Raw genomic sequence first — 23,860 nt, 5'->3', positions numbered from 1 at the left:
TTCACTGACACAGAGCAGAGCTATTCATAAAGCACTGTATGAGCTTTAACAATTTATTTCATTGGTTATCTGGGTTTTTAAAATATCACTGCATTCAGACAGATAGACAGTTAATGATAAACTCCTTAGATGTCTTGGAGAAGAGTTCTCGCTGCCCATGGTAACAAGCAGGCATAGGGGCATGTCTGATATTCTGTCCCTTGGGATGTGAGTAGGTTTTGGTAATTAAGAAATACCCTTAATTGGGAAACTGGGTGGGATTTTTCCATCAGAATGAGCTGTTCTGCCTCGATTGCATCTATTGCTCCTTTGGAGAAGGAAAAAGGGCATCAGGACAGCAGAAGGTGGCTGAATATAGTGCTGGAAGCTGAAGAAGCAAATAAGAATTCCCTTCTAACTTTTTTTTTTTTTCCTTTTTTGTGGTGATGGTAAATTTGTAAGTGAGCCTCTGGTAAAGTCAGCAGCTTTTTGCAATGAAGCTGCCCTTTGCTGTCTAGCCTCCTTTTTCCACCACCCATATTGTGACTGCTAACAGCATGTTAAGAAAACATCATTGTTAACAGCATAATGCTATCAACGATATCTCATTTTGCATCACTTTTTTCCTGATGTAAAAGAAAAGCCTAATGTACTTTAACAATGTTTTCAACTTGTTTTGTTTTAATGTATGAAATTATGATACTTAAATAGACTCAATTGCTATTTTTAGACCTTAATAGGTAAATATGTCGTTCAGACTTTCTAGTGCATAAGATGGTGAGATTTGCAGGGTTTTTTTCCTCAAGCTAGTTGTTTCCTCTTGTAATTGTAGTGAGAATGGCAAGGTCTTAAAGCAGCTTTTGTTCCTGTCTTTGTCAGCTTTATCAAGAATGTCTGAACTTGAAATATATTTAGCCAATAGAAAATCTGTTGTAATTGTGCTGTGTTCCCTTCCCCAAAAGGAAAACAGGAAACTTTCTCATCCTTTTATTGTTCACACAAGTAATAGTTTTTGTGAGCTAGAAAAGGAACTGTGTGGGGCTTAGTCTGAAGATGCGAATGGCAGGCTCCTGTCAGCCTGTTGAAATCACCAAGCCTGTGATCCTGTAATTTTCAGGGGCCTCAAGCCTTTAACAAGCACTTTTCACATGTGTATTCATGTATTTGGAGAAGACAGACCTGGCCTCCCTGAGTAAGGCTGGATTGCACATGCTTGCATCCTTACAGAAAGTGAAATTATAGGCAATCAGTGAAGTGGCACTGCCATGCTTCAGGACAGGTTTTGATGCAATTGCTATTAATTACAGTGGGAGTTACTGAGAAATAAGCAATTAAACTGTCTGCTAACATTTGTCTCTGCCTCTTATCATTGCCTGTGGCCCAAATTTATTAAAATTTTTTTTCTTATCTGACCCACAGCTTCTGCTGTTTCTTAAAGCCTTTACTGAGACGGAACAGACAAAGCTGGCAATGCTTTCTGGCATCCTGTTAGCCAACGGGACTCTTCCTGCTACAATTTTAACAAGCCTCTTCACTGACAATATAGTCAAAGAAGGTAATTTTCTATAGGATCTTTTTTTTCTTACATTAGCTTTAATCAGAGATGTGTTTTTTGCAATGTATTCTGTGTGTTGGAAGCCTGTAACTGTGCAACAAAAATGAGTATTTTAAAGCAGAACTTCGCATAGATGGCAACAGCAGACATATGCTTCAAGAGCAGACAAACATAGGAAAAGAGTAGCAAACCCAAAAACAAAACCCACGGGATTTCTGTTTTACGTGTGTGTGCAGAACTGTAGGATACATGTACTACTGTGATACTATGAAAGTGCAAAGTGTAGCATCTCTTCCCGAGACATGCCTGCTAGCGTTTTGTCAAGTGTTGCCAGTATCTTGTGCATGGGAGTGGGAGGTGGGACAGAGAGCCCATGCAAGCAAACTGGATATTACAGAAAGGAAGAAAAAACAAAATTCAAACCTTCACTTTGCCTTTGTACCAGTAATGATCAGTGTTTGATCCACTTTACCATGGGCTGGATTTACTGTATGATGAGTAACCGTTCTTTCGATCTTAGCATATAATGCCTTTTGAGATTACTCTCCCCACCCCCAAGAGTGAGGGCTTTTATTTAGTTTTTTATTTATAGCCATCGGCCTTTGAAGTCCTGATTTTCCAAACAATGTCTTTCTCTACCAGTTGCTGACTACCTGGAATAATTGTATATGCACTGTCCGTGTGGAACAGTTTTCATGAGGTCATGAAGTCTTTTTGTTTTCATTAAAGAGCTATATATTAGCTAAAATGTCTTCTAACTTCTTTTTAGAAAAGAAAAAGTATTCTAACTTCATGTTCTCATTTGCAGCACGCTAACCACTACATTTGTTTTCTGAATGCTGCAGAAAGAAAAGCCACAGCTGCAGCTTTGCTCTGTCATCACCCACAGCTTTTGGAATCAAAATCAAACTGGGAGAAAATTCAGACAGAAGCACTAATCTGTGTCTTAGGGTGATAGCCTGAAATGTTTCTAAATTGAAGTCTATTCCTTATTATGGGAAAACTAGAAGCATCTGAAAATGCAGATTTTTAAAACTCAAGTTATTTGTTTAATTTAACATTTTAAGAATACAATTGTTACTTGCAAATCCTAAAACAAATTCCATTTGCATTCTAAACACAAGCTTCTAGGAGCTCTAAACCTTTATCAGGAGCTTGCATATATTTTTGGTTCTTGGTTTATATATACTAAAAATGTACCTGTGTCAGCATTTGAGGAAAAGAGCAGTGTTTGAATAGCTGTTTTATAGAAGAATAACTATAGGTGCAAAGATAAATGGGAAGCAGGAGGAAGATCAAGGCTTAAAGCAGGTAGATAATATAAAATTAAACTTGATCATTTTTTTGATTTACAAAAAAAATACTGCAGGCAAGTGAGGTTAAAATATCTGAGGAAAAATTATCTGAGGGTGGTGTTGATCAGCATGGCAATTGTAACATGGGCAAAGAGTTGGCTAAAAAAGAGAGGATAGATTGTGCTAATAGGAAATCTATCAAGTTTGAGGACAAATACCTAATTCATTTTAGGATTACCCTTTTCATTGCTGTCATTACTTTTACTGTGTTGTGTAAATGGGAAAAAATGTCTTTTGAGGTAGGCAAATATTTCTAGCAGAGAGGGAGAAAGATCTAGGCAGTGGTGAAATCTCATCGGGCTTAAGTGTACTTTATTGTCACCCATGCTGAAAAAACAGAGCAAATGCAAAGAGCAGCTAATGGGGTTAATCAATAAATGAATAGTTGAAGTTGCTTTCTGCAAATGGGGGTGGGAAAGAGCTATTTAAAGGAAAAGACAGTGGCAGCACACGAATAGAGTGTAGGAACTTGTCAATGATAAATTTAGGCTGCAGTAATTAAGCTTGAGTAGTGAAGTAGTGTGAGTAGTGAGTAGTGAAGCCCTAGAACAACCTCCCTCTAAACCGGCATAAAACTTGTTTTGTTTTAATCTAAAACTTGAAAAGGGATTAGGACGTGGGTACTGGGGACAGCACTTGGTGACAGAGGCTGAAGAGTTCTATCATAATACCATTCGAACTCAAAAGTTCAATGTCCATTCAAACTCATAAGCACATCAGATATACTGAACTGTCTTTTCAGGTTCAGAAATAACAAGTGGACACTACACCCTGGTCCTCTCTTAGTTGACCAGGCTTTGTCAGTCCTGACCAGTCAGCATACGGTACTTAGGGTCACTGCATCATTCTCGCTTGGAACCTGCTGTACAACACTGAAAACAGGGTAGTATTTATAGGTCTCTCTTGCATGGCATTGCACATCCCTAGTTACATGAGGTACTTCTCTAAGGACTGTGCTTTATGACTAAGCTCTTGAAATAAGGTTGCCAAAACTGTCATAACAGTCAAGATCTGTAATGGATGTTAATGAAGTTTACACTGCTCCAGGAATAATCTTTTCTGTTCTTGTTTGGTGAGTCATTAAGTCAATGTATCCTGGAACTAAAAAGAATGGATATCTGTCTATAAAATGGCTGAGAATGACGAAGGTACTTCCTACCAGTAGGTCGCATCTAGTTCTTAGAGCTTCAGGACTGTTCGGAAGTGAAACACAGAATTATAGCGACTGGCTGTAGCAGGGTGTATCTAACAATATCACCGTTATCACCACCCTCAGTGGCACTGTAAATGTTGATATGAGTGCAGTAAGGAGAAGCATTACTGGCCCTCAGAGGACCTTCCTTGAGGATGAGCTTGGTCTCCATCTCTGAGACCTTTCATCTTCCTTCAGCTCCCTGCACTCACCACTTGTGGCCGAAGCTGAAGCAGATCCGTGGCAGTGCTGCTTGAGGAACATGTGCTGGAGGAAATAGGAGGTGTGGGGCTAAGGGCTTCTCAGATCCACTGGGAAAGCTACAGTGGAGGCAGAGTTCTTTTGATTTAATGCAGAAAATACTAAGTTGCGCCTCGAGGAAAGAATTTTTCCACTTAAAATAGTATTTGTGCTTGGTCCTACCAGCTACTGAATGCCTCCTAGGAGGACGCAATACAGTCAGTTACCTTGAAGTTGGAAAGTTATTTAACCCTGTTCAAGGACCTGCTAAAAGCCCTTTAAAGATACATTTTTCAGTCCTTATTCCTGACTATCCTTTATTATTTTGTGCCTTCATTTCCTAACCAGTTTCATGTGTAATTTTTCCTTTTCCATTAGAACTGGTCTGTAGCTTGGGGAGGTAGGAGAAATAATTGCAAATAAAATCTATGAACAATTGAATAGAGACGAGCAATACACAGTGAAGAGATTTTCAAACAGCCTAGCATACTTCAGAAAATCAAATCTGCATTAAAGAGAAAAAATGAGCATTTCAGCGCTACGTGTGTGGTCCCATTGTCAGAAACGTATTTTCATTCCCTATTCTTCTAACTATTTTGTAACTTTGTAATTCTTATAACTATTTCTAATTCATGCTGGGAGTTTCTGAAGCGTTTTTTTGTTGATTTTTTCTTTTTCTCAAACAGGGATTGCAGCCTCTTTTGCTGTAAAGCTTTTTAAAGCATGGATGGCAGAGAAAGATGCCAATTCTGTTACCTCTGCTTTAAGAAAAGCCAACCTTGATAAGAGATTGCTAGTAAGTATGATGTATTTTCAGTAATCTTTATTTCTCCTTGGAAAAGAGAAGGAAGCAAAATGCAGATGGTAGTTTGCTGTAAGCATTTTAACTCCCCCTCAGACTCCCATACTGGTTTTTAAATATTTTGAATCAGTGCAATATTGTTATGGCTGTAGCATTGATACTGGTTTAGGAATATTAAATATCACACACTTTTACATTCTGTCTCTATTTTTCCTGTAGTTGAATGCCTTCTGAAAGACTATACATGTAGGACTTGGGATTTAATTAAATGTTTTTCCCTTAGCAGTGCTAACCAAACACACGCCACCAGCAACTGTGCGTGATTACTTTTATTTTTTTGAGAATCTTATTTTACTTCTGTAGATAATAACTAACATATAAAGGGCTATGATTAGAATATGTTTCCAAAGCAACAGTGTTTAAATAGTGTGGCAAAAGCACGATAAACTAATTTTCTTCAGCAGTAGCCATCTGCATAGCATAACTGATCCTGCAGTGATAACAGCAGACCCAGTAGGAGCAATGCAGGAAGGCTTTCAGCCTTTGGACTCAAAATTTGAGTTCTGGGTTTGTAGCAACGGCCTGAGGTGTTTAGGGTATCTATTAATATAGCAGCAATGTCATACGCCTTTCTCTCCCAGTGTCTTTCTGAAGATAAATAGGGGCTTTTTTAATCCTGAAAGATTGCTGCTGCGATAATCCAATCAAATGCACTACATCCTGTGCAGCGCTGCCTGGAGAATTTCAGCAGTGTTTCCTGTCTCTGCCTCAATAATTTATGATTAGGCAAGAATTCTTCAAAAGTGAAGCAACCTCCCACACTCCTTCATCTCTTCAATTTATATTTGATTTTAATAGTCCAAGTCATAAATAATTTGTCATAAAGCTGGGAAATGGGTTCATTATGCTGTTTATTAGGAGGGGGGAGCAAACCGCCTTTTATTTCAAGCTTGACTGACTTATACGTTCAGCTGTTGGCTCTCATTATGCTGCTATGGTAAAGAACTATAAAGTATCAGATGATGTTGCCTAACATAGATGTCTTCATAAAAGTTTCTGCTTCATCTCACTTTTAGTAAGTAAGCAAACAGATTATTGAAGGGTTCTAGCTTCTTTGTAAAAAAAAAATTAAATAGTGCTATCCATCCCACAAATCGTTGTTAGACACCACAAGCTGGATGGTAAACAAATGCCATTGAATCCTTGCCAAGATGTGGCATTTGCTGTAGTAATTTTTAAGAATAATTTAAACTTTTCTAATTAGCCAGACTTGCATAAATCGTAGGTAGGCAGTGACTTGGGATTAGAATTGCTTAGAAGAATTAAAGTTAACAGTATGTAGTGGATTTTGTGATTTTTCTTGAACGATGCATTAGTGGTAATCGTTGCTCAGTAGAGTTGTGAGGTCAGGTCAGGGTGCCTGGGCTGTGCACATACTGCTCAGTAGGTTTTTAGTGAGAGGTCAATGTGTGGACATGCTGGAGGGCATGGTAAATGTTCTCTGCATGTCACGGCTTTCTCCTGCAAGACAGTTGGGATCTGGAAGATGCATCGTTTCTCTGAGGCTTTTGCTGAGCGACATTTTGAGCTCACAGCTATTCATGAGTTCATGCACTTTGTGTTCAGAGGATGTTAGTTTTCTTGTGTAACTCACCATCATTTTTGTCTCCACTATAACACCATTAGCAATGAAATGTTGATTTATTTTTTTTTAAGTCTTAATACAAGCATTGATTTTTTTTTTAAAAGTATGATACCAGGTAATTCCCATTGTTAATTCTTGGAAAACGTTCATTCCATTCTGTCAAGAATCCTAGGGTTTTTTTATTTATTTAATGAAGAGCATTCCTGTCTTTTTAGGAACTATTTCCAGCCAACCGGCAGAATGTGGACCATTTTGCCAAGTATTTTACTGAAGCAGGTCTAAAAGAGCTCTCAGATTTCCTTAGAGTTCAGCAGTCACTGGGGACTCGTAAAGAACTTCAAAAGGAGCTACAAGAACGTCTCTCTCAGGAATGCCCAATTAAAGAGGTAAAGAGTGGTTTGGGTTTTTTTCCAATTTCTGTTTATATAATCACAGTCAAAGGCTTAAATCAACAGTAGGTACAGAGGAACAGATAGGAGTGCCTCAGATTGCCTCTGTTTTTCTTTAAGTTGTTTTAATTTATTCATCAGTTCGCTCTGTGCTTAAGTCTAAAGCAAAAAAACATCATCTGGATTTGCAAGTGCAGCTGACTAGGGTGGGTTTTTTTTTTTTGGATTTGTTCAGTTATGCTTGAGGAGAATGTATTTCATTTAACTACATTAACTGTTATGTTGGAGGGGAGTCCAGTAATAGCAACGTTGCTAAATGCTTCCTTTTTGTTATGCTTGTTCTGTTTTTTTATTATTATTATTACTTTTATACAGTGGTGTTACTTGTAAATGACTGCAAGTATTTTGTAAGTCAGCATCATTTCTGCTTGATTGGAAATGTTGCTTAAGACAGCAGTTTCTTTCCTGCTTCAGGTAGTGCTTTATGTAAAAGAGGAAATGAAAAGAAATGAGCTGCCAGAGCCAGCAGTGATCGGTCTCCTGTGGACCTGTGTCATGAATGCTGTGGAATGGAACAAGAAGGAAGAGCTGGTTGCAGAGCAAGCCCTTAAACATCTAAAGGTTCGTGCTTGGGTGAAGACAAGGACTGTGGTGAATTAACAGAATCCGTTGTATAGCTGTCAGGTTTTTACTTGATTAAATCCAGGAGTTTGAATCTTGAGGGCTGACACTGAGTACAACAAATGTTGGAGCATCTTGTGTATACTCCTTTCTCCTTTAGTCAGGTGAATGCAAAATCGAGGTAGTTCAGATTATTGAATGCCCTGAGGCATACAGTGCAGAGAACTGGGACGGATTGAGGTGGCACTCTGCATTGGCTTTCCAAGTGTGCTGGATCCTGAGAGGCTCCTTGCCTTGGGGACAGTGCTAAGCAAATGCTGAGACCCGGCTCTGCTCAGGTCTGACCAGTAAACCTGTAGGAACTGCCTTTGCAATGTCTTTGCCAGAAGCAAAGAAGTTCTGGGAGCATGGTGAGGTGGCACCTGTGCTGACTTTGCACAGGGATGGTTAGATGCAGGCAGTACTGCTGAGCTCAGACTCTGTGAAATTGTAGTTGTTTTTGTTGACTGTGGAGCCAGACACTTGGCAACTTGTCAACTAGTATAGCCAGGAGCTGGTTTGAGAGCAGTGTATAGAGTGGTTACTGTCTGATCCAGGTGCTGTCCTTGTGGGTAAGAGAAATGGATGCACAGAAAGGTGGCTATAGTTAGGGAAGTGTTGACAGATTGCAGTGTGACAGTTGCATGTTAGCACAAAAACTTATGACCTCAGAGTGGGAAAAAGAACCCAAAACCTGAAAACAATGCAGAGGCATCAGAGTTGTGGCAGTGGTCAGTATTCCTCATTTACCTCTGAAGAAACTGCACTGCAAGACAGCTGAACTGAGAACAGAGGCAAGAGGCTTCTCAGCAGAATTAGTCTTAAGCTGGTAAACCATGAGCAAGAGGATACTCCCTCATAGCCAGGGCTGCAAAAATTTGCCCTGGGATGGAAGAAATCTTATTCTTTATGGTAAAATGGATATTAAGCTTGATTTGGATTCCTTCATATTGGGTACTTCTCCATGTCTGGAGCTGTCACACTGGTTTAGCTCCTACTACTAAATTCATCTGAGTTTGGTTTCCCAAGAGCAACATCAGTCATCCTAGAAATGTGGTTGCTTGGGATCTTGTGTAGCCTTTGGTAAAAATTAATGCCTTGAAGTCTTCTGAAGTGACCCAAGCAGCAATAGAAAGATGAGAGAGCTTCCAGAAGGAGGAGAAACTTCATTTTTCTTGTTCTTTTGATGTAAAAAATGATCCTATCTCTTTGAGTTGTAACAGAGTATCCATTGAGCTTTATTGTATAACACTGCAGGGCAAATTAACAAATACTTTTGGAATATTTGAACATTGGAAAAAGAGAAACATAGCTGGCTCTGTGCAAATGTTGTTGTCCAGATGCTTAGTCCTATGAATCTCACTGACCCAAGCTGTCAGCTATGGGTGTAACTCCACTAAATTAGGTAAGACATCTTATCTTGCCTGTATGAGATAAGCATCTTTCTAGCTACATCTGCTGTCTCTAAACAGAGGACAAATTCATATGGGGTATTTATTATTGGCACATAAAGATAACATTTTAGCAGAAGTGCTAGAAATAGAAATTTAGATTTTGCTAGCTGCTTCAAAAATGAACAGCATTTGTTTCACATCCTTACTCTATGGATAGGTAGAGACAGATCTTGGATTCTTCTCTTTGGGCTCTCAACTGACCCAAAGTGTGATCCAGCTCCAGAAATCAGATTAATGCTGATGCAGAGCCTAGTTCCTGTGCCTTCCTCTGCATTGACTTGCCCTGAAACAGTCATGGAGCTGTTTTGCCCTGGTGGCATGAGTCAGGATGTATATCAATATATATATTTAATGTGGGACACACCAGGTGGTTGGATTTATTTCTCTGTGGCTGGACCTGACAGATAACGTTCATAAAGCAGTTCCCAAAGCTTTGACATCTGGGGACCAGTCTCTTGAATTTATTAGACTTCTTTTAGTCAGCTGTGTACAAAGGACCCCTGAAAACATGTGTCAAGGCACTAATATTAGCCTAGTTTCCAGTTCTTACCAGGCTATACTGGATGGGTGACTTCCTAAAGGAGGTGGTGGGCAGCCATGAACCAGTATGTGCCATCCACACAGCAGGACTGGCAGGAGCTGAACTCGGGGTTGATGGGGCAAGCTGTTGAACTCTGCATCTTACAGGATAAGCTCCTCATTGTCCCAGTAACCTTACCATGACACTGGGGCTTAGTCTTAGGCCACCTCTAGTGCAGAGGAGAGTTGTTCCCTGTGGGTGGGAGAATTCTCCAGGCAATTTGGGCCTTGTGAGCAAGGCTGTGGTGTGAGCTTCATGACACTGCAGCTGCTGACCCGCTGCTACCTAACCTGAGGCAAATGGAAAATAATGCCACTTGGCTCAGCCAGCAACGAGGAAGCTCATTTTAACAGTTCCTGAGTCAGTTAGACACTTGGGAAGCTGGTAATGATAAGTCTGTACCATTTGTGGAGAGGAAAACAGAAAGAGTCAGGCAGATGCAGCAAAATTAAGTTCTCTTGCTTCTAAACTGAGCAGATATGATTATTATCATTATTATAACACAGTTTATGCTTACAGACAGCAGCACTCCACAAACAGGTGGATTGGAGGGGGTTCTGCTGATGCTGTTCAATAAACAAACTGCAGCCTATATTGCCCTGCCTCCCTGAAACTTGTGAGATACCAGCTGGGTGTTTCAAGGGCCAAAAGGGGAAAAAGAGAGTCTCAGTACCTGAAGTCATCTGCACAGATATTGCAGTGCTGTTATTGTGACAGTAACATTGTTTCTGGAGATGTGGCTGTACCCTCTGGTTTTAGCTACAGCTCAATAATTTCTCACAGTTACTTTGTAAATGAGCTTTTTTCCAAAACAAATAAGTGCCTGCCTGCCTACCTGCTCTACTTGCAGTTGCTGTGTGATTCTGAGGAATCACAGAATCATTTAGGATGGAAAAGACCTTTTAAGATCATCAAGTTCAATAGTTAAGGCAGCACTGCCAAGTCCACCACTAACCCTAAGCACCACATCGACATGTCTTTTAAATACCTGCAGGGACAGTGACTGAACTGCTTCCCTGGGCAACCAGTTCCAGTGATTGACAGCACTTTCAGTGAAGAAATTTTTCCCAATATCCAATCTAATCCTCTGGGGCAACTTGAGGTCATGTCCTCTCATCCTATTTCTTGTTCTTTTTTTAAATTAACAGCTGAGAATGATTTTGCAAGAGACATCCTGGACTTCTCAACTATTAGTTGATTTTCATATATTTTAGCAATCTTTTCTGTCGATTGTGCTGAGTAAAACAGTCAGGATTTTTGCCCCTTGTAAAGAAGTCCTGAAGTGTAAGTACTTCTGAAAGTGTCCATCAGTGCTGCTGGTGATGGGTGGTTTGGTACCTGTCCATCAGCAACCCCAGTCCCACAGACCAGAACTGATATATCAGGCCATTGCAAATCCAGTTGAAAAATGTCAAACTGACACTGTTACTGGAAATGATTGAAGAAAGGCTGAACTGAGCAGTGCAAGAACAATTTAGATAGTAATCTTAACGTACATTTGGCCAGGGACTCTGAAGATCAAGGATAATTTGTCTTCCCTTCAGCTCTGAAAAATGCTTTTAATATTACCTTAAATTTAAGATTGGAGTCTTAGCTGGGCTCATCACAGGCCAAAAGGAAAGGAAGTAGGAGAGAGATGGATAGAAACACTGTAGTTTTAAAGGAAAGAGTGAACAGAGTCACAGAATCTTAGGGGTTGGAAGGGACCACAAGAGATCATTGGGTCCAACCCCCCAAACAGGATATGGTCTTAACATACTTTTAAACTTTAAAATCTGAAATGAGGGGAAAAATGCACAATAAAGTTTTTGCATTGTCTTTTATTATATTAATAAACTCAAAGAAAGGTAATGGGATATACTGCTAATGTCAGAATAACATTAGCAGTTAGTGCTGTGCTTTGAAAACATTGCTGTTTGCCAAAGGAAAGGTGGTCATGATACAGTGATAATGAGAAAAAATAATGACACTTCACACTTAACCTGGAATAATCTAACTTAATTTAGTTTCCTGGGACTGCTGAAAACCCTGTGAAAGTAGAGATCAGTATTTTCATGCACTTCATCCTTGGATGTCTTAAGTTACAAATGTCAATAAAGCATTGCTCCTGAATCAGCCTTGTGAAGTGTACAGACAGCAGTGCTCCCAAGATATGGATGGACTTCATGCACTGATTTTACAAAATTAAATCTCTAAAATCGATGCTGAATTGTAGCTCACAGCATGCAGTACATCGTGCAAAAGCTCATGGGTATTTATGTATGTGCATTGTATGTGTTCAAGTAAATGCAACTGGCAAGTAAATCCAAAGTTTCAATGAAGCAGATTTTCAAGGGTGCAATTCATGCTGCATACATTACAGATTTTCTATTTGTTTGCTTTTATTTTCAGCATACTGACATGCATTTTGTTTCTTCCCCTCTCCTGTGCAGCAATATGCCCCCCTGCTTGCTGTCTTCAGCACTCAGGGCCAGTCAGAGTTGATTCTTCTCCAGAAGGTGCAGGAGTACTGTTATGACAACATCCACTTCATGAAAGCCTTTCAGAAGATAGTGGTACTATTTTATAAAGGTAAAAGCCCAGACCTGTTGTTTTACACCGCATGGGGATTCTCTGTGCCAGCCACTCACCCACGATGCAATAGGGAACAAATGTTCTCTGGGTATTGCATATGAGAAGGTTGTGTTGAACTCTGAAATACCTTATGCTTTGGTAGGTCAGAGGAGTGTGTGCAGCAGGAAAAGCTGAAACAAGGCTTTCTCTCTGTGTTGTGTTTATCCCGTAGTCAAGAAGTACGAGACAGGATCCAAGCACCATCCCCAGTCTGTTTAGCCCTTGAATAAATCTGATTCTAGGAAGTCTTTTCTCTCAGTCCCTGGAGCTTGGTTTTATGAAACCTTGAAAGTGCAGATCCTCTTGGCAGGAAGGCTTTTCAGGGACTTTGGGTTGTTTGGGGTTTTTTGTCACTCCCTCTCTGCCAGAAGGAGCTTTCCTTATTCTTCTTTCCCTTTTCCTTTCTCTGCCAGTTTCCTGCGGGTGCCATAGTTTGAGGGGTTTAATTTTTATGTGAAGTTGACTTCTCTGCAAGTTTGTTCTGATCGGGTTGTCATAGAGACTAATGGGCTTGCACTGCATGCCATGGGTTAGTGCCAAGCAGTTTGTTCTGACATTCTTGCTATAAATAGTTGAAGGAGAAAAATCAGCAGGAGTAGAAACCCAGTATTGATCTCTGTTCATCCTGTTGTGTCCAGATACATCTTCCAGGCAAACAGGTTCAGATTGTTTAAAATAATTTCCTGGCTTCATAGCGTGGAAGTAAGTGAATGAGATGGATTTATTTCCATACTTGTGTCAATATATCATGGCCTCAGTGGTCGAATGAAAACATGGCACACGTTGTCCTGCTGCCTTCAAATCCTAGTTTGCAAAGACTGTTAGTGACTGAGGACAAACTTGAAGCTGCAACCTGAAGCAAACACTTCATTCAGTTCTCTTTGAAGAAGGAAATTCACTTTGGAAATGAGTAATGAGTGCCATAGCTGCTGTGCAATTGGGCAGAAAGTGATGGTTATACCAGAAACAGTTTTGTGTAGAACTCCCTTCACAATCTTTGTAAAGTCATTATTGTATTAACCTGCAAGAGCAACCCTGACATTCCAAAGTATTAAAAAAACAACCAACCAAAACAAAACACAACCAAAAAATTACATGTTAAACCTAACACGGTCCAAGAACACAGTTCCCATCTACACTACTCACCCCAAAAGCCTCTTGTTCTGATTCCAGAGATGTACTTGGCAGGCTTGCTAGGAGAAGACTTTAGCCTCAGCACGCCAGGTGCCACAATGCTATTTAGGATTTGCATCATGTCTGAAGGAGTGTTTGGAGCTACTGCACAGGCTGTCAGCAGAAAACAAGTTCACTGAGTCTGGCATGTGTGATACTTGCTGTGCCTGTGTTCTTGCCCGGGATATCTTGGGTGGGTGTGCAGGAGCACTGCCTCTTGCCATCTGATGCAGTCCTGTAGTGGCACAGCTCCCAGCCCCTCCTGGTGCCTTTTAGGCTGAAGCTGGACCTGACCGGTTTGGCAGACAGATGCTGCCTACTAGTAACTGCTTGCCTGACTTTGTGGCCACTGGCCATAGGGCCCTTCTGAGAGCTGGACACAGTGAGGAAGCCATCAGCTCCATCTGTTTAAAGCAGCCCTGGAGTCAAACAGCTGATTCTGGGAGCATAAGACTTCCCATTCCTCTTTCTCCCACATGATATTATCATGCTTTAACTGCACGTGGCTTTGGCTTGTTCAGAGCTGTGAGGAAGACACCAGCCTAAGTTAGGGAAGAAGTACTGCCTGCTTCATTTCAGTGCTGGAGGATCCCACCCTTTCCTTCTCCCCAGCTCATACCTGCTCACTAGAAACAAGTCATCACATCTTTTTAATGACATATGCTTCATTGTAGAGAAGTTGCTGATGACAACTTATCTTCCATTTCCTGATTGAGTGGAACAGCTCCCAGAAGTTACTAGCGGCTACATTGGTGGTGAATGAACAGCAGATGCCCACGTTCCCCCTTTCTGTTGTGCCTGGAGTCTAACCTGCACAGGATCTGGAGAGGTTTTTCAGTGTACCTAATGAACACTTTCTAGTGACACACAGGCATCTGAAGTATCTGTGGATGGCAGACAGAACTGCAGCTATCTACTTGGACAGTTTATTCACTTCCACTCATTATGAGGGACTGCTTCCTGGGCATGGAGGCAGTCACCAGTGATGATAAGCACCAAATGCCACCCATGCTTTGCCAAATGTCGTTGTGTGACAGCTCTCATGGGTGTGTCCAACATCTTGCTTTCAAATACTTCCCATGTTTCCATCATAAAACAGGCCTTGGATGCCGTTCCTGGGAATTAAGTGGAAATACCCAAACATAACAGGAATGGCTCAGCTTATAAGCATCTAGAAGCCTGTAAGCCTGTGGTGTTGTTTTTTATTCTGTCACTACACAGGGAGAATACCCATATTTTCCCTAGGGAAAGACCAAGCCCTGTTTCCCCTTATGCGATAGCAGCTTCTTACCAGCTTGCAGGTATAATTTGCAAAAGCAGTTCTGTAGTCAGTTACAGTTTGTTGATGTTGTTGTTTTATTAATATTACTACTACTTCTACATCTTTGAGCATCTGGTACAGCATAGAAAAAAACAAGCTGTCCTGTTCTGTACTGACCCCCTGGTCCCAGGGTGGGTCACTTCTATGGAGCACAGTCATAAATCGTAGAATGTCTCTCAGGCCCATACTGCTCCAGCCTGATCATCCATGGAGTCACAAGCCCCACCCCAGCAAACCTGCTCTGGCATGGGTCTCTCTCTCTCACTCATCTCTGTGTCTCTGTCTCTCTCCATGGGCTGCAAGTGCTGGCAGGGGCTTGCTCCAATACAAGTCACAGCATCTCCTGTATGTCTCCACCTGCTCCAGCGTGGGGCCTCTCCTCAGGCTGCAGGTGGGGTTTAGGCCTTTTCCATGGGCTGTGGGGGGACACCCACTCCACCATGGGTTTCTCCACAGGCTGCTGGGGCATCTTGCTCTCCAGAACCTGGGGTGCCTCCTCCCCCACTTCCCTGGCCTTGCTGTCTGCACAGCTCCTTACATCTTCTCACTCCTTTCTCTAGTGGCACATTGCAGCTGCTTGTGTTTTTTTTCCTCCGAAATGTGATTCCCAGAGGTGCTGTGACCATGGCTGATGGGCTTGGCCTTGGTCAGCCTTGAGCCGGCTGGTGTTTACTCTGGCAGGCCTGCAGAGAGCTTCTAACCACCCCTGCAGACCCCCTTCTCCACCAGAACCTGTCCCTGCGTACTCTTGCATTGGAAGTCAAAGCAACATGTACAAAACACAGGGGGTATTGGGGGGACAAAACACCAGCACACAATAGGTGGCACTCCAGCTTGCAGCAGCATGATTTATGCCTTGGAGGCAACTTCTGCAGTATGGAGACCATGTAACCAGATGCTGCAGCCTGGCTGCTCAAATACGGTGGGAACCCTGTGCTTACGAGCACCGAATTTTCAAGTTCTGCTTGGTACACGGGTTTTGAGTTTTGATGGAACTTAATTATCTTTAAACATCTTTGTTATTCTTGTACCCTCTTTTGGTACTGGATGCAAAATTTTCCCAGAAAAAAAAAAGACTATAGCATAAAGACTGTAACTAATGTGGGTGCAATTCCCTGCATGGAAAGGGCTCTTGCCTTCAGGCTCTGTCCTCCCTACTGAGGTAGCTGCAGTAGAGTTGTGTTTTGCAGCCTTACTGACTGTGGTGGCAGCTCCAGGGGTGCTTTTCCCTGCACCACTGGTGGCCCTGCGGCTTGAGATGAAAGCAAAATTAATTCAGACTGGGTGATTTAGTACCTGAGCTTCAAGTAACTCCAGTTAACCCTGCAGTGGAGACACAGGGCTCTTCAGTGTCTCTGCTCTGCAGCTTCTCCCTTCTGTGAGGGATGTCCCCAGAGGCTCTGGCCGTGGGTGGTTTGAGTGGGAGTTGGCTGCACCTGCAGGAAAACCAGCTCTCTTGGGCTGGCATCACCTGGGACTGCAGAGAAAGTGATGTGCACACACCCACAAACCACAGCGTTCAGCTTCAGCCATTAACATCCATCTATAATCAAATTTAATGAGGAATAATAACCATATATAAAATGAATCATATATAAAATGAATAATAACCATATATAAAATGAATCATTCCCTTCCTCCTCCCATCCCCCCTCAATGTTCCCATTGCTTCAAAGCAATGTAGAGGTATGATTAACTACACCCTGTCCTGCATGATTGTTTAATTGAGCATCTCCATGCTGACAGGAGAGTATCATCTCTGTGAGCTCTGGAGGCATGAATATATTATGGGTAATACTGCTCAGAAATGAAAGGAGGGTTGCAATTGTCCTTTTTGTAGTTGAAGGCATCTTGTTCTTCTCTCATATGGTGTGGGAGGCTTATTGCTATGGAGTTAAACACAGGCAAAAGTTTCATCCACCTGTCTTGAGAATGTTTTAATCTCCAAGGCACACAGTGAGATTGCATGCTGATACTATCAGGTTTGGGGGTCTGGGGAGGGAGGGAAAAGTTTCCCCTTCCTCTGGGACAACAATCCCCTCAAGCTTAAAGTTCTGCAAAAAAAAGCAACTGAAATGCTGTTACTGTTGGACTGAGATATGTGCATGCTCAGGTGCTACCTTGGTATGCTGCCTTGTACAGTATCATCACACGGACAGTGATGAAGCAACAGCTTCTGCAGCTGCTTCTGTACAGCAGCTTTGTGTTTTTAAATGTTCACAGCACCCAAGGGCCAGCTAGAGCCCTGGAATGAGTTGTTCTACTCATTTTTTATTTTTCATTTTTCCTGAAATCTTTCCTGATTTTCTTTGCATGTCCCTAAGGATTATGTGTGTGTGTGTCCCACCCTGAGTAATTCTGCAGATATAGTTGTGTGAACTTCAGGACTCTGGTGGATGGAAGGTTTTTTACATGCAGAGATTAAATTGAATTTTCCTGAGAGTCCATGTGAAATATTTCCAGGTTTGCTAAATGAAAATCCTGATCTGTTAAATGCTGCAATGCCTGGGAGCTGCTGCTAGGGGCTGCTGGCAAGTACTCACTGCAACATGCCTGACGCCTCTTTCTTAGCTCCCGTGTTTCTGTTGCATTGGAGAACAAGTTCATTGTGGTGGGCTGTGATCTCAGGAAGATACAGCTTTACATGCTACTCTCAGAGTTCACTAAGTGCAACTTTGTCTGTACTGAAAAAAGCCCAGAGCCAGCCCAGTCCTGTTTTCCCTGTGTTTTCATTACTGTCAGTCGCAGCAAATCGCAGGAAGAGGTTTTATTTTGGAAAACTGTCAGAGATACAAGGTGACTTCCAGCCACACACACTCAGTACATTCCAAATGTTTAGGGAGGCTTCACATTCAGTTACTGTTGGGTGTAGTGGGATAGTTTTGATTAAGTTCAAATGTATCCCTGGTTGCTTCCATCTGCTTATTATTCAACAGCATATGTGAAATGTGGCTACTCTGTCTCATCTGATCCAATGCTTTGGGGTTTTGGTGTCATTTATATCAGTTTGCTGCCTTCCTTCCCCTGCCACATCTGCTGAACCCTTTAGGCTGAAGCAGTAAGGTGATCGTCAGGGTTGGCACTTCGGGAAGCAACTACCCAGTGGGTGGGATGGCACCAGGGAGCTCACAGAAGCCACCAAGAACTTCACACAAATGTGTTGATTTTGCAGACCGAAGGGGGGGTAGTTTGTTCAAAGCCAAAAAGAATGGAAATTTTAATGAGATGTAGGAAGCTGTCTTTAGTCTTTTTATAGAACAAATACAGTTTGGGGTTTTTTTTGTTTTTCTTTTTTTGCTTTCTTCTTGTCTCTTGTATTATGTAACTGCTGAAATGCCATTGTGGATCCCAGATTTTGCCTCCACAGCCATCAATTACTGAGATATTTGGCTTGGCCAGATCACAGGAGCTTTGTTCCTGGGGCTAGAGGTCTGTTGCTAGACCTAAATTTGCATCTGTTAGAAACAATGAGTGTCCTTGCTGTTCATTAGGATTTCTTTGGTCTGAATCTCGCTCAGCCTCACATTCCCTCACTGACAGCTATTTTGTTCTTGATGCTTGACACAAAAATGTCAGCCATGCTGTCCATCTGGGCTGGTCCCTTAAAATGGGTGGTCTGAATAGTGGCCTTAAAACTTATTAGCTAAAAACAATAGAAAAGCTTTTAGGGGAGAAATGATTGTGAAAAATCCCGACTGTCTGTTCGGTGTTTGGTCAGGAGATGTCTAGAACCACGCACAGTGCTGTGAGGCTAAAGCAAGAAGCAGCATGGGGTATTGTACACTTCTGAGGTGTACCTAGTTAATTCTATTTAGTCAACCATCTCACATGGTATATTTAAAGCAGATGAATAGAGAACTACCCTTTACTTCAGAAGCACAGTATTTGGTACTTTATTTTAAGCCTAATGCATCACATGTTTTATTGCATCTGGAATCTCTTATACACTTCAGATACTGTATGTTTGTAGCCTATCATAGTTCCTGCAAAGCTTGTTCACTGAGATGGCATTAACTTACTTTATGCTGCCTTTACAAAATGCCAGTCTTCCTTTGTGTTCAAAGCTTTCTAACCTGTAAGAAGTGGGTTTTTACAAACACCCATCTGTTTTCCAGCTGACGTTCTGAGCGAAGAAGCCATCCTCAAGTGGTATAAAGAAGCGCATGTTGCTAAAGGCAAAAGTGTTTTCCTTGACCAGATGAAGAAATTTGTGGAGTGGCTGCAAAACGCTGAAGAAGGTATGGATTCATTTCAAGAAATATGGTGGTCTCTTGGGAAATGAAGTTTATTTTCCCAGATTTTGGTTGTACTGGGCATACAAAGTATACAAACTTAGAAAGCAGCCAGTGTGACCACACCAAACTGTCCTGCCCGAGCCTGACACCCACGTGCTGCTTTGATCATCTGTACTAGGCACACAACCAGAGCATAAGCCTGCCTGTGCCCCTGCAGCTGAAACTGCTTTTAGCTGAATGATGAGGCTAAGATACAGGGTCAGTGTTTCCTACTGTTTAAGACAGTTACTGGAGAGGGGAACCACTTTCTTTAGTCCCTTTTTTTTTCTCATCCTCTGCATAGGAAAATACTTCGGTTTGTACTGAATAAATAAGTTACCTTTTTTGTCACAAAAAGGAATTCCAAACCAGTTGGAAAGGTCAATCTACGTGTGCCAAATATGAATGTAATTATCAGTGTTCATTTCCATCCCTTTAATGGAATGGATTTTAGAAACTTGGAGGGAATATGTAGTAATGCCAAGGAGCAGGTGAGACTCTGCACCGAGTCCCATCTGCAGGCAGGGTATAAAACTGGTACTTTCTTTCACGCTTGAGGGGATGGAGTAGCAACCTTGGCTTAATGAAGCATTTCTTTCCCCTTTTAATCTTCTGCTTGTGTGCTGCTTTGTTGCTCTTCATCCTTCCTGCATGTCCCCTCTGCCAGATGTCCTTAATACAAAGTCCAGTGCAGAGGGGGACAGAATGTTGTGTAAGAACAGGCAGACTGTTTGCTCTCAGAAGTCTGATCTACTGTGTGGTATTTGTTGGCAGCATGCCCTTTCCTGTCAGGTGAACACTGACAGAAATACAGTATGAGGCAAAGTCGCTTTAGCTTACAGAAACACTTTGTGTATTCCTTTTAAATTACTTCTTTTTCTAAATTGCCTATACACTATACAAATCATAAAAAAAAGTGTGATGAAATTTTACACCTGCTGTAGGGTCTCACCACATACACCATTCTAGGTAGGCAGGTCAAGATGAGGATTGGTATTTGCAGAGCAAATAGTGAAAAGGGTGCTTCCGGGATGGCAGTGGTGCAGCCTACTCAGAGGTTAGAAGAGCGAGCAAGTAATGCTGGTCCTGTATTAAACTCAGATACGCAGTGCTTGGCTCTGTAGATGAGGACTAGAGTAATTCATGGTGATCCAGTTAAAATTCTGGCAACAGATCCGTAACCAAAGACCTCCGCAGTGGAGGGCAGCAGAGAAGAGCTTCATCTTCTGAAGGCTGCAGGTTTCTCTCTGCTTTGCTCTGTTTCATGCGCCAGCCTTTCCTAGGAAGTACTAGGCACGGTGAAAATTTCCAGCTGAAGTTTGGAAGGGTGTCTTGTTATGTTTATAGAATCACATCACTGCCCTTGTGCAACCTACCTGAAGTGTTTTACCTTCTTCTCTTCTAGAGTCCGAGTCTGAAGGGGAGGAGAACTGAGACGGTTCAACAAAGCACAGTCTCAATCTGGGTTAATGCCAAAAGCGCTTGGGAGTGCCGCACTGTCCAAGCAAAGAGGCTTTACTTCAGTGTCATACAGAAAACTATAGGCTAGGCTTTCCTTTTGTTTAGAAGAATAAAGGTTTTTAATGGAGCCCTGAGGCATTAGATGCTTTACTTGGGACTCTACCTCTGGCTCATTGTACACTAACTTAGGCAAAGACATTCAGCAAGGAGCCATATAGAAAAAGTGAAATGAAATACTTATGGACTCCTTTTTATTAATGGTCTTTTTCAGGTACTATGGTATATGAACACTCCAATTTCTGTTTATAGAACTGTTTGGTCTGTGTTTGTAGCTCAATATTGGCTTGTGTATGTGATTTGACACCACCACATTTTTTTGAATAAATGGCTTTTATATCTTAGCTGTGTGGGGGGTGTGTCTGTCTGTGCACGTGCTTCCTGAATTTGGGTTGCCCGAGTCTAAGCGAAAATCACACAAGAACGTAAAGAGAATGTTTTTATACTTCTTACTCAAAAAACAGCAGCTGTAGTTAATTTGGATCCTCTCTGATCTTTATTCCCATGTTTCTGTGTAACTTTGGACTGATTAACCAGATTCCATTGCAAATGTTGATTCATTCCATTAATTAATTCAGAGAAAATGCATGGGAACAAATCTGCAGAGACCCCAGTTTGTATGTACCTAGAATGAGACGCTGGCCTCAATGCAAACTACACACAGTTACTGGCCAGGGCTAAATTTTGCAAGGAAAAAAGTCTCACTTTACAAGCATTAGCTTCAAACCAGGCATGACTAAAGTCATTCCTTGTGAAATCTGAAACATATTTACATCGGCATGACGGTACAATGGGATGTTTGAGTGAAGAACATAAATACAGAAACTTCTCAAGACCCGTCCTACTTTCCTTAGTACTCACCTTGTGCCTTGATGTGATGCCACTCACAATTCTGGCACCTGGGACCTGACAAGGGCATTGCATAGACAGACCCAATGCTCAGGTTTCTATGTGCACACATCTCAAAACCTGAGCCCAGAGCTACAGGTTTGACACTGGGAATACTAAGCCAGCACTTGGGATCTCAATTCCTGGAATCCTGTGTTGTGCCTTGAACTCAACCGCAAAGGTCCTGTGCGGCACCATCTCCTCAGCCCCACTTTTTTCACATGGCAATGGGTCAGGTAACAGTTGCTGTCCTTTCTCCCAGGGAAGTAGTCTTCTCCTGCTTCACTTCCCCCTTTGCTGCCCCTGCCTCTGACCGTGCTGGTGGCCCAGAATCACTAGGGCAAGAAGTCAACTTGCCCATACCTCACACCATTTTGGTCTGTCATCTCTTTAAGAATGGGGTACTTAAACACCCCGCACCTTTCCCTTTAAGCACAGAGTCAAAGCCACATGAAATACGAGTGATTGCATTAGTAAGGTTTTGAAAAGAGAGACTTGCATTCTTACAGAGGAAAAAACATGAAGCAGCATCAATAACTAATGAAGTGCTGTATTTTGCCATTAGAAAGCAATAATTAAATGGGTATTACAGAATTTTCAGTGGAAAAGTCAACACTTCATGCAAGCCCCAGGTCATATGACTGTAAAGTCTTGCCTTGCTACATGCTGAGTTTTACTGGAAACAGCCAAGAGCAAACGGAAATCAGGAGCTGCTGAATGCCAGCTCTCCAGCTCCAACAGCATTTATTTTTGTAGCAGGTATTGATCTTTGAAAGGAGAAATATATAATGTGGATGTTTCCAGTAGCTGAGAGGAGACACTAAGACAGTCATAATAAGAGCAACATCGATGAATTAGCCACATGCTTTCCACTGCAGTCGTGGTTTCTACAGAAAACAAGTTTGCCAGGCAGTAATGACCTGCAACCCTCTGCTCACAAACTCCTCAGCTGTGAAGGGGTAGTACTGAGTCATCATCTATTGACGTGGACCCTCTTGTAAGAAACAGTTCAATTTTGAAATTGCAGTTCTCTAAGGTACTAACAAATATTCAGGGGGATGTATGTAAAACTTTATATGATCTAAAACTAAAACTGATTTTAGAGGTGCGGAGGACACCGTGAAACACACTCAGGGTGAGACAGGGCTGGCTGGGCCAGATGCTGGACACAGGCAGGAAGGGGACACATCCTGGTGAAAGGCAGCAAGCTGCACACCTGTGCCCTCAGTGCACAGCAGAGAGAAGCAAAGCAGTCCTGCTTGGCAGGGTCCCCTGCTCTGAAGTACAGGTACTTACCAGCCAGGCACCCATTGCAGACACAGCTGTCCCAGGCTCCCTTCAGCGTTGCTGTGTTGGAGAGAAACGGGTTTTTAGGACAGGGCCACCAGCCTGTTTGTGCCCTGTGATTCTGAGCAGGGTGAGGACTTGCATTCTGGACTGGGGTAGTTGTCCAGTTTTCAGTCACACAACTCCCCAAACCCAACATCTTCTGTGTTTGTATTGTGTCCAATGCTCAGCTCCTGGGAACCCCTCTCAGCTTGCCCTTCTCCAGTAAAATGATTTGCTATTTTCCTTAGGCACAAAGTGCTCCTCAATCTAGTTTTCACAGGAACTTTCCCTTCTTAATCTCTGAGATTAGTTCAGATGGGGACTTCTCACACACACACATACCTTCATCCGGCATTTCACACATATGCTGGCAATTGGTGGGGGCACCAATACAAATAGACCCAACTTGCAGCAGAGTGAATTCCAGTACATCTGTATGTAATGATTAGGCTTTTCAAGCAACCTGTGGTTTAGAAGATGGACAGGACTTTTGATAGGACTCTCTTCAGGCAAAGTACCTTTCCTTGGAAGCCTTCACTGAGTCTGCATTTCAGTTAAAAATACCCCCAACCCAAAGCATTTCTTTAATACAACACTGAAATTAGTGTCTCCGCTAGAGAAAGGAAAGTCACAGTCAACACTCAGTATATTCCTCCACTATGGAATCAGTTGGTTTATAAAAAATAAAAAGATGCTTCACAGAAAACACACCTCACATAACATCCTGCATTTAATTTTGAAACAGTGGTGGAATCTCAATGTCAGGACCATACGTACCTCTTCCACTCAATACACTGCAATAGGATGTGCTTTAAAATGGGGATTACTGAATCTGAAGGTGACTGCTCCCTTCTGAAATCATGCTGAGGTTTTAATTGAGAGTGCCATTTGTA

The 23,860-nt window shown here is 42.0% G+C and overlaps 1 protein-coding gene across 1 annotated transcript in view; it reads left to right on the top strand.

The window, feature by feature from the left end:
• The window catches only part of BZW2 (basic leucine zipper and W2 domains 2), a 57,645-nt gene extending 36,551 nt beyond the window's left edge, over positions 1-21,094 (top strand). Inside the window, exons 6-12 of the mRNA XM_084280588.1 lie at positions 1,399-1,534; positions 5,008-5,117; positions 6,984-7,154; positions 7,632-7,778; positions 12,284-12,422; positions 19,074-19,196; positions 20,638-21,094. Of these exons, the coding sequence (XP_084136714.1) occupies positions 1,399-1,534; positions 5,008-5,117; positions 6,984-7,154; positions 7,632-7,778; positions 12,284-12,422; positions 19,074-19,196; positions 20,638-20,666 (855 nt within the window). The 3' untranslated portion in view covers positions 20,667-21,094. The remainder of the gene's footprint in view (positions 1-1,398; positions 1,535-5,007; positions 5,118-6,983; positions 7,155-7,631; positions 7,779-12,283; positions 12,423-19,073; positions 19,197-20,637) is intronic.
• Positions 21,095-23,860: the final 2,766 nt, after the last annotated feature.

Source organism: Gallinula chloropus (assembly GCF_964237585.1).
Source record: "Gallinula chloropus genome assembly, chromosome: 2".
Classification (NCBI taxonomy): domain Eukaryota; kingdom Metazoa; phylum Chordata; class Aves; order Gruiformes; family Rallidae; genus Gallinula; species Gallinula chloropus.
This window is presented reverse-complemented; position numbering and strand designations above follow the sequence as displayed.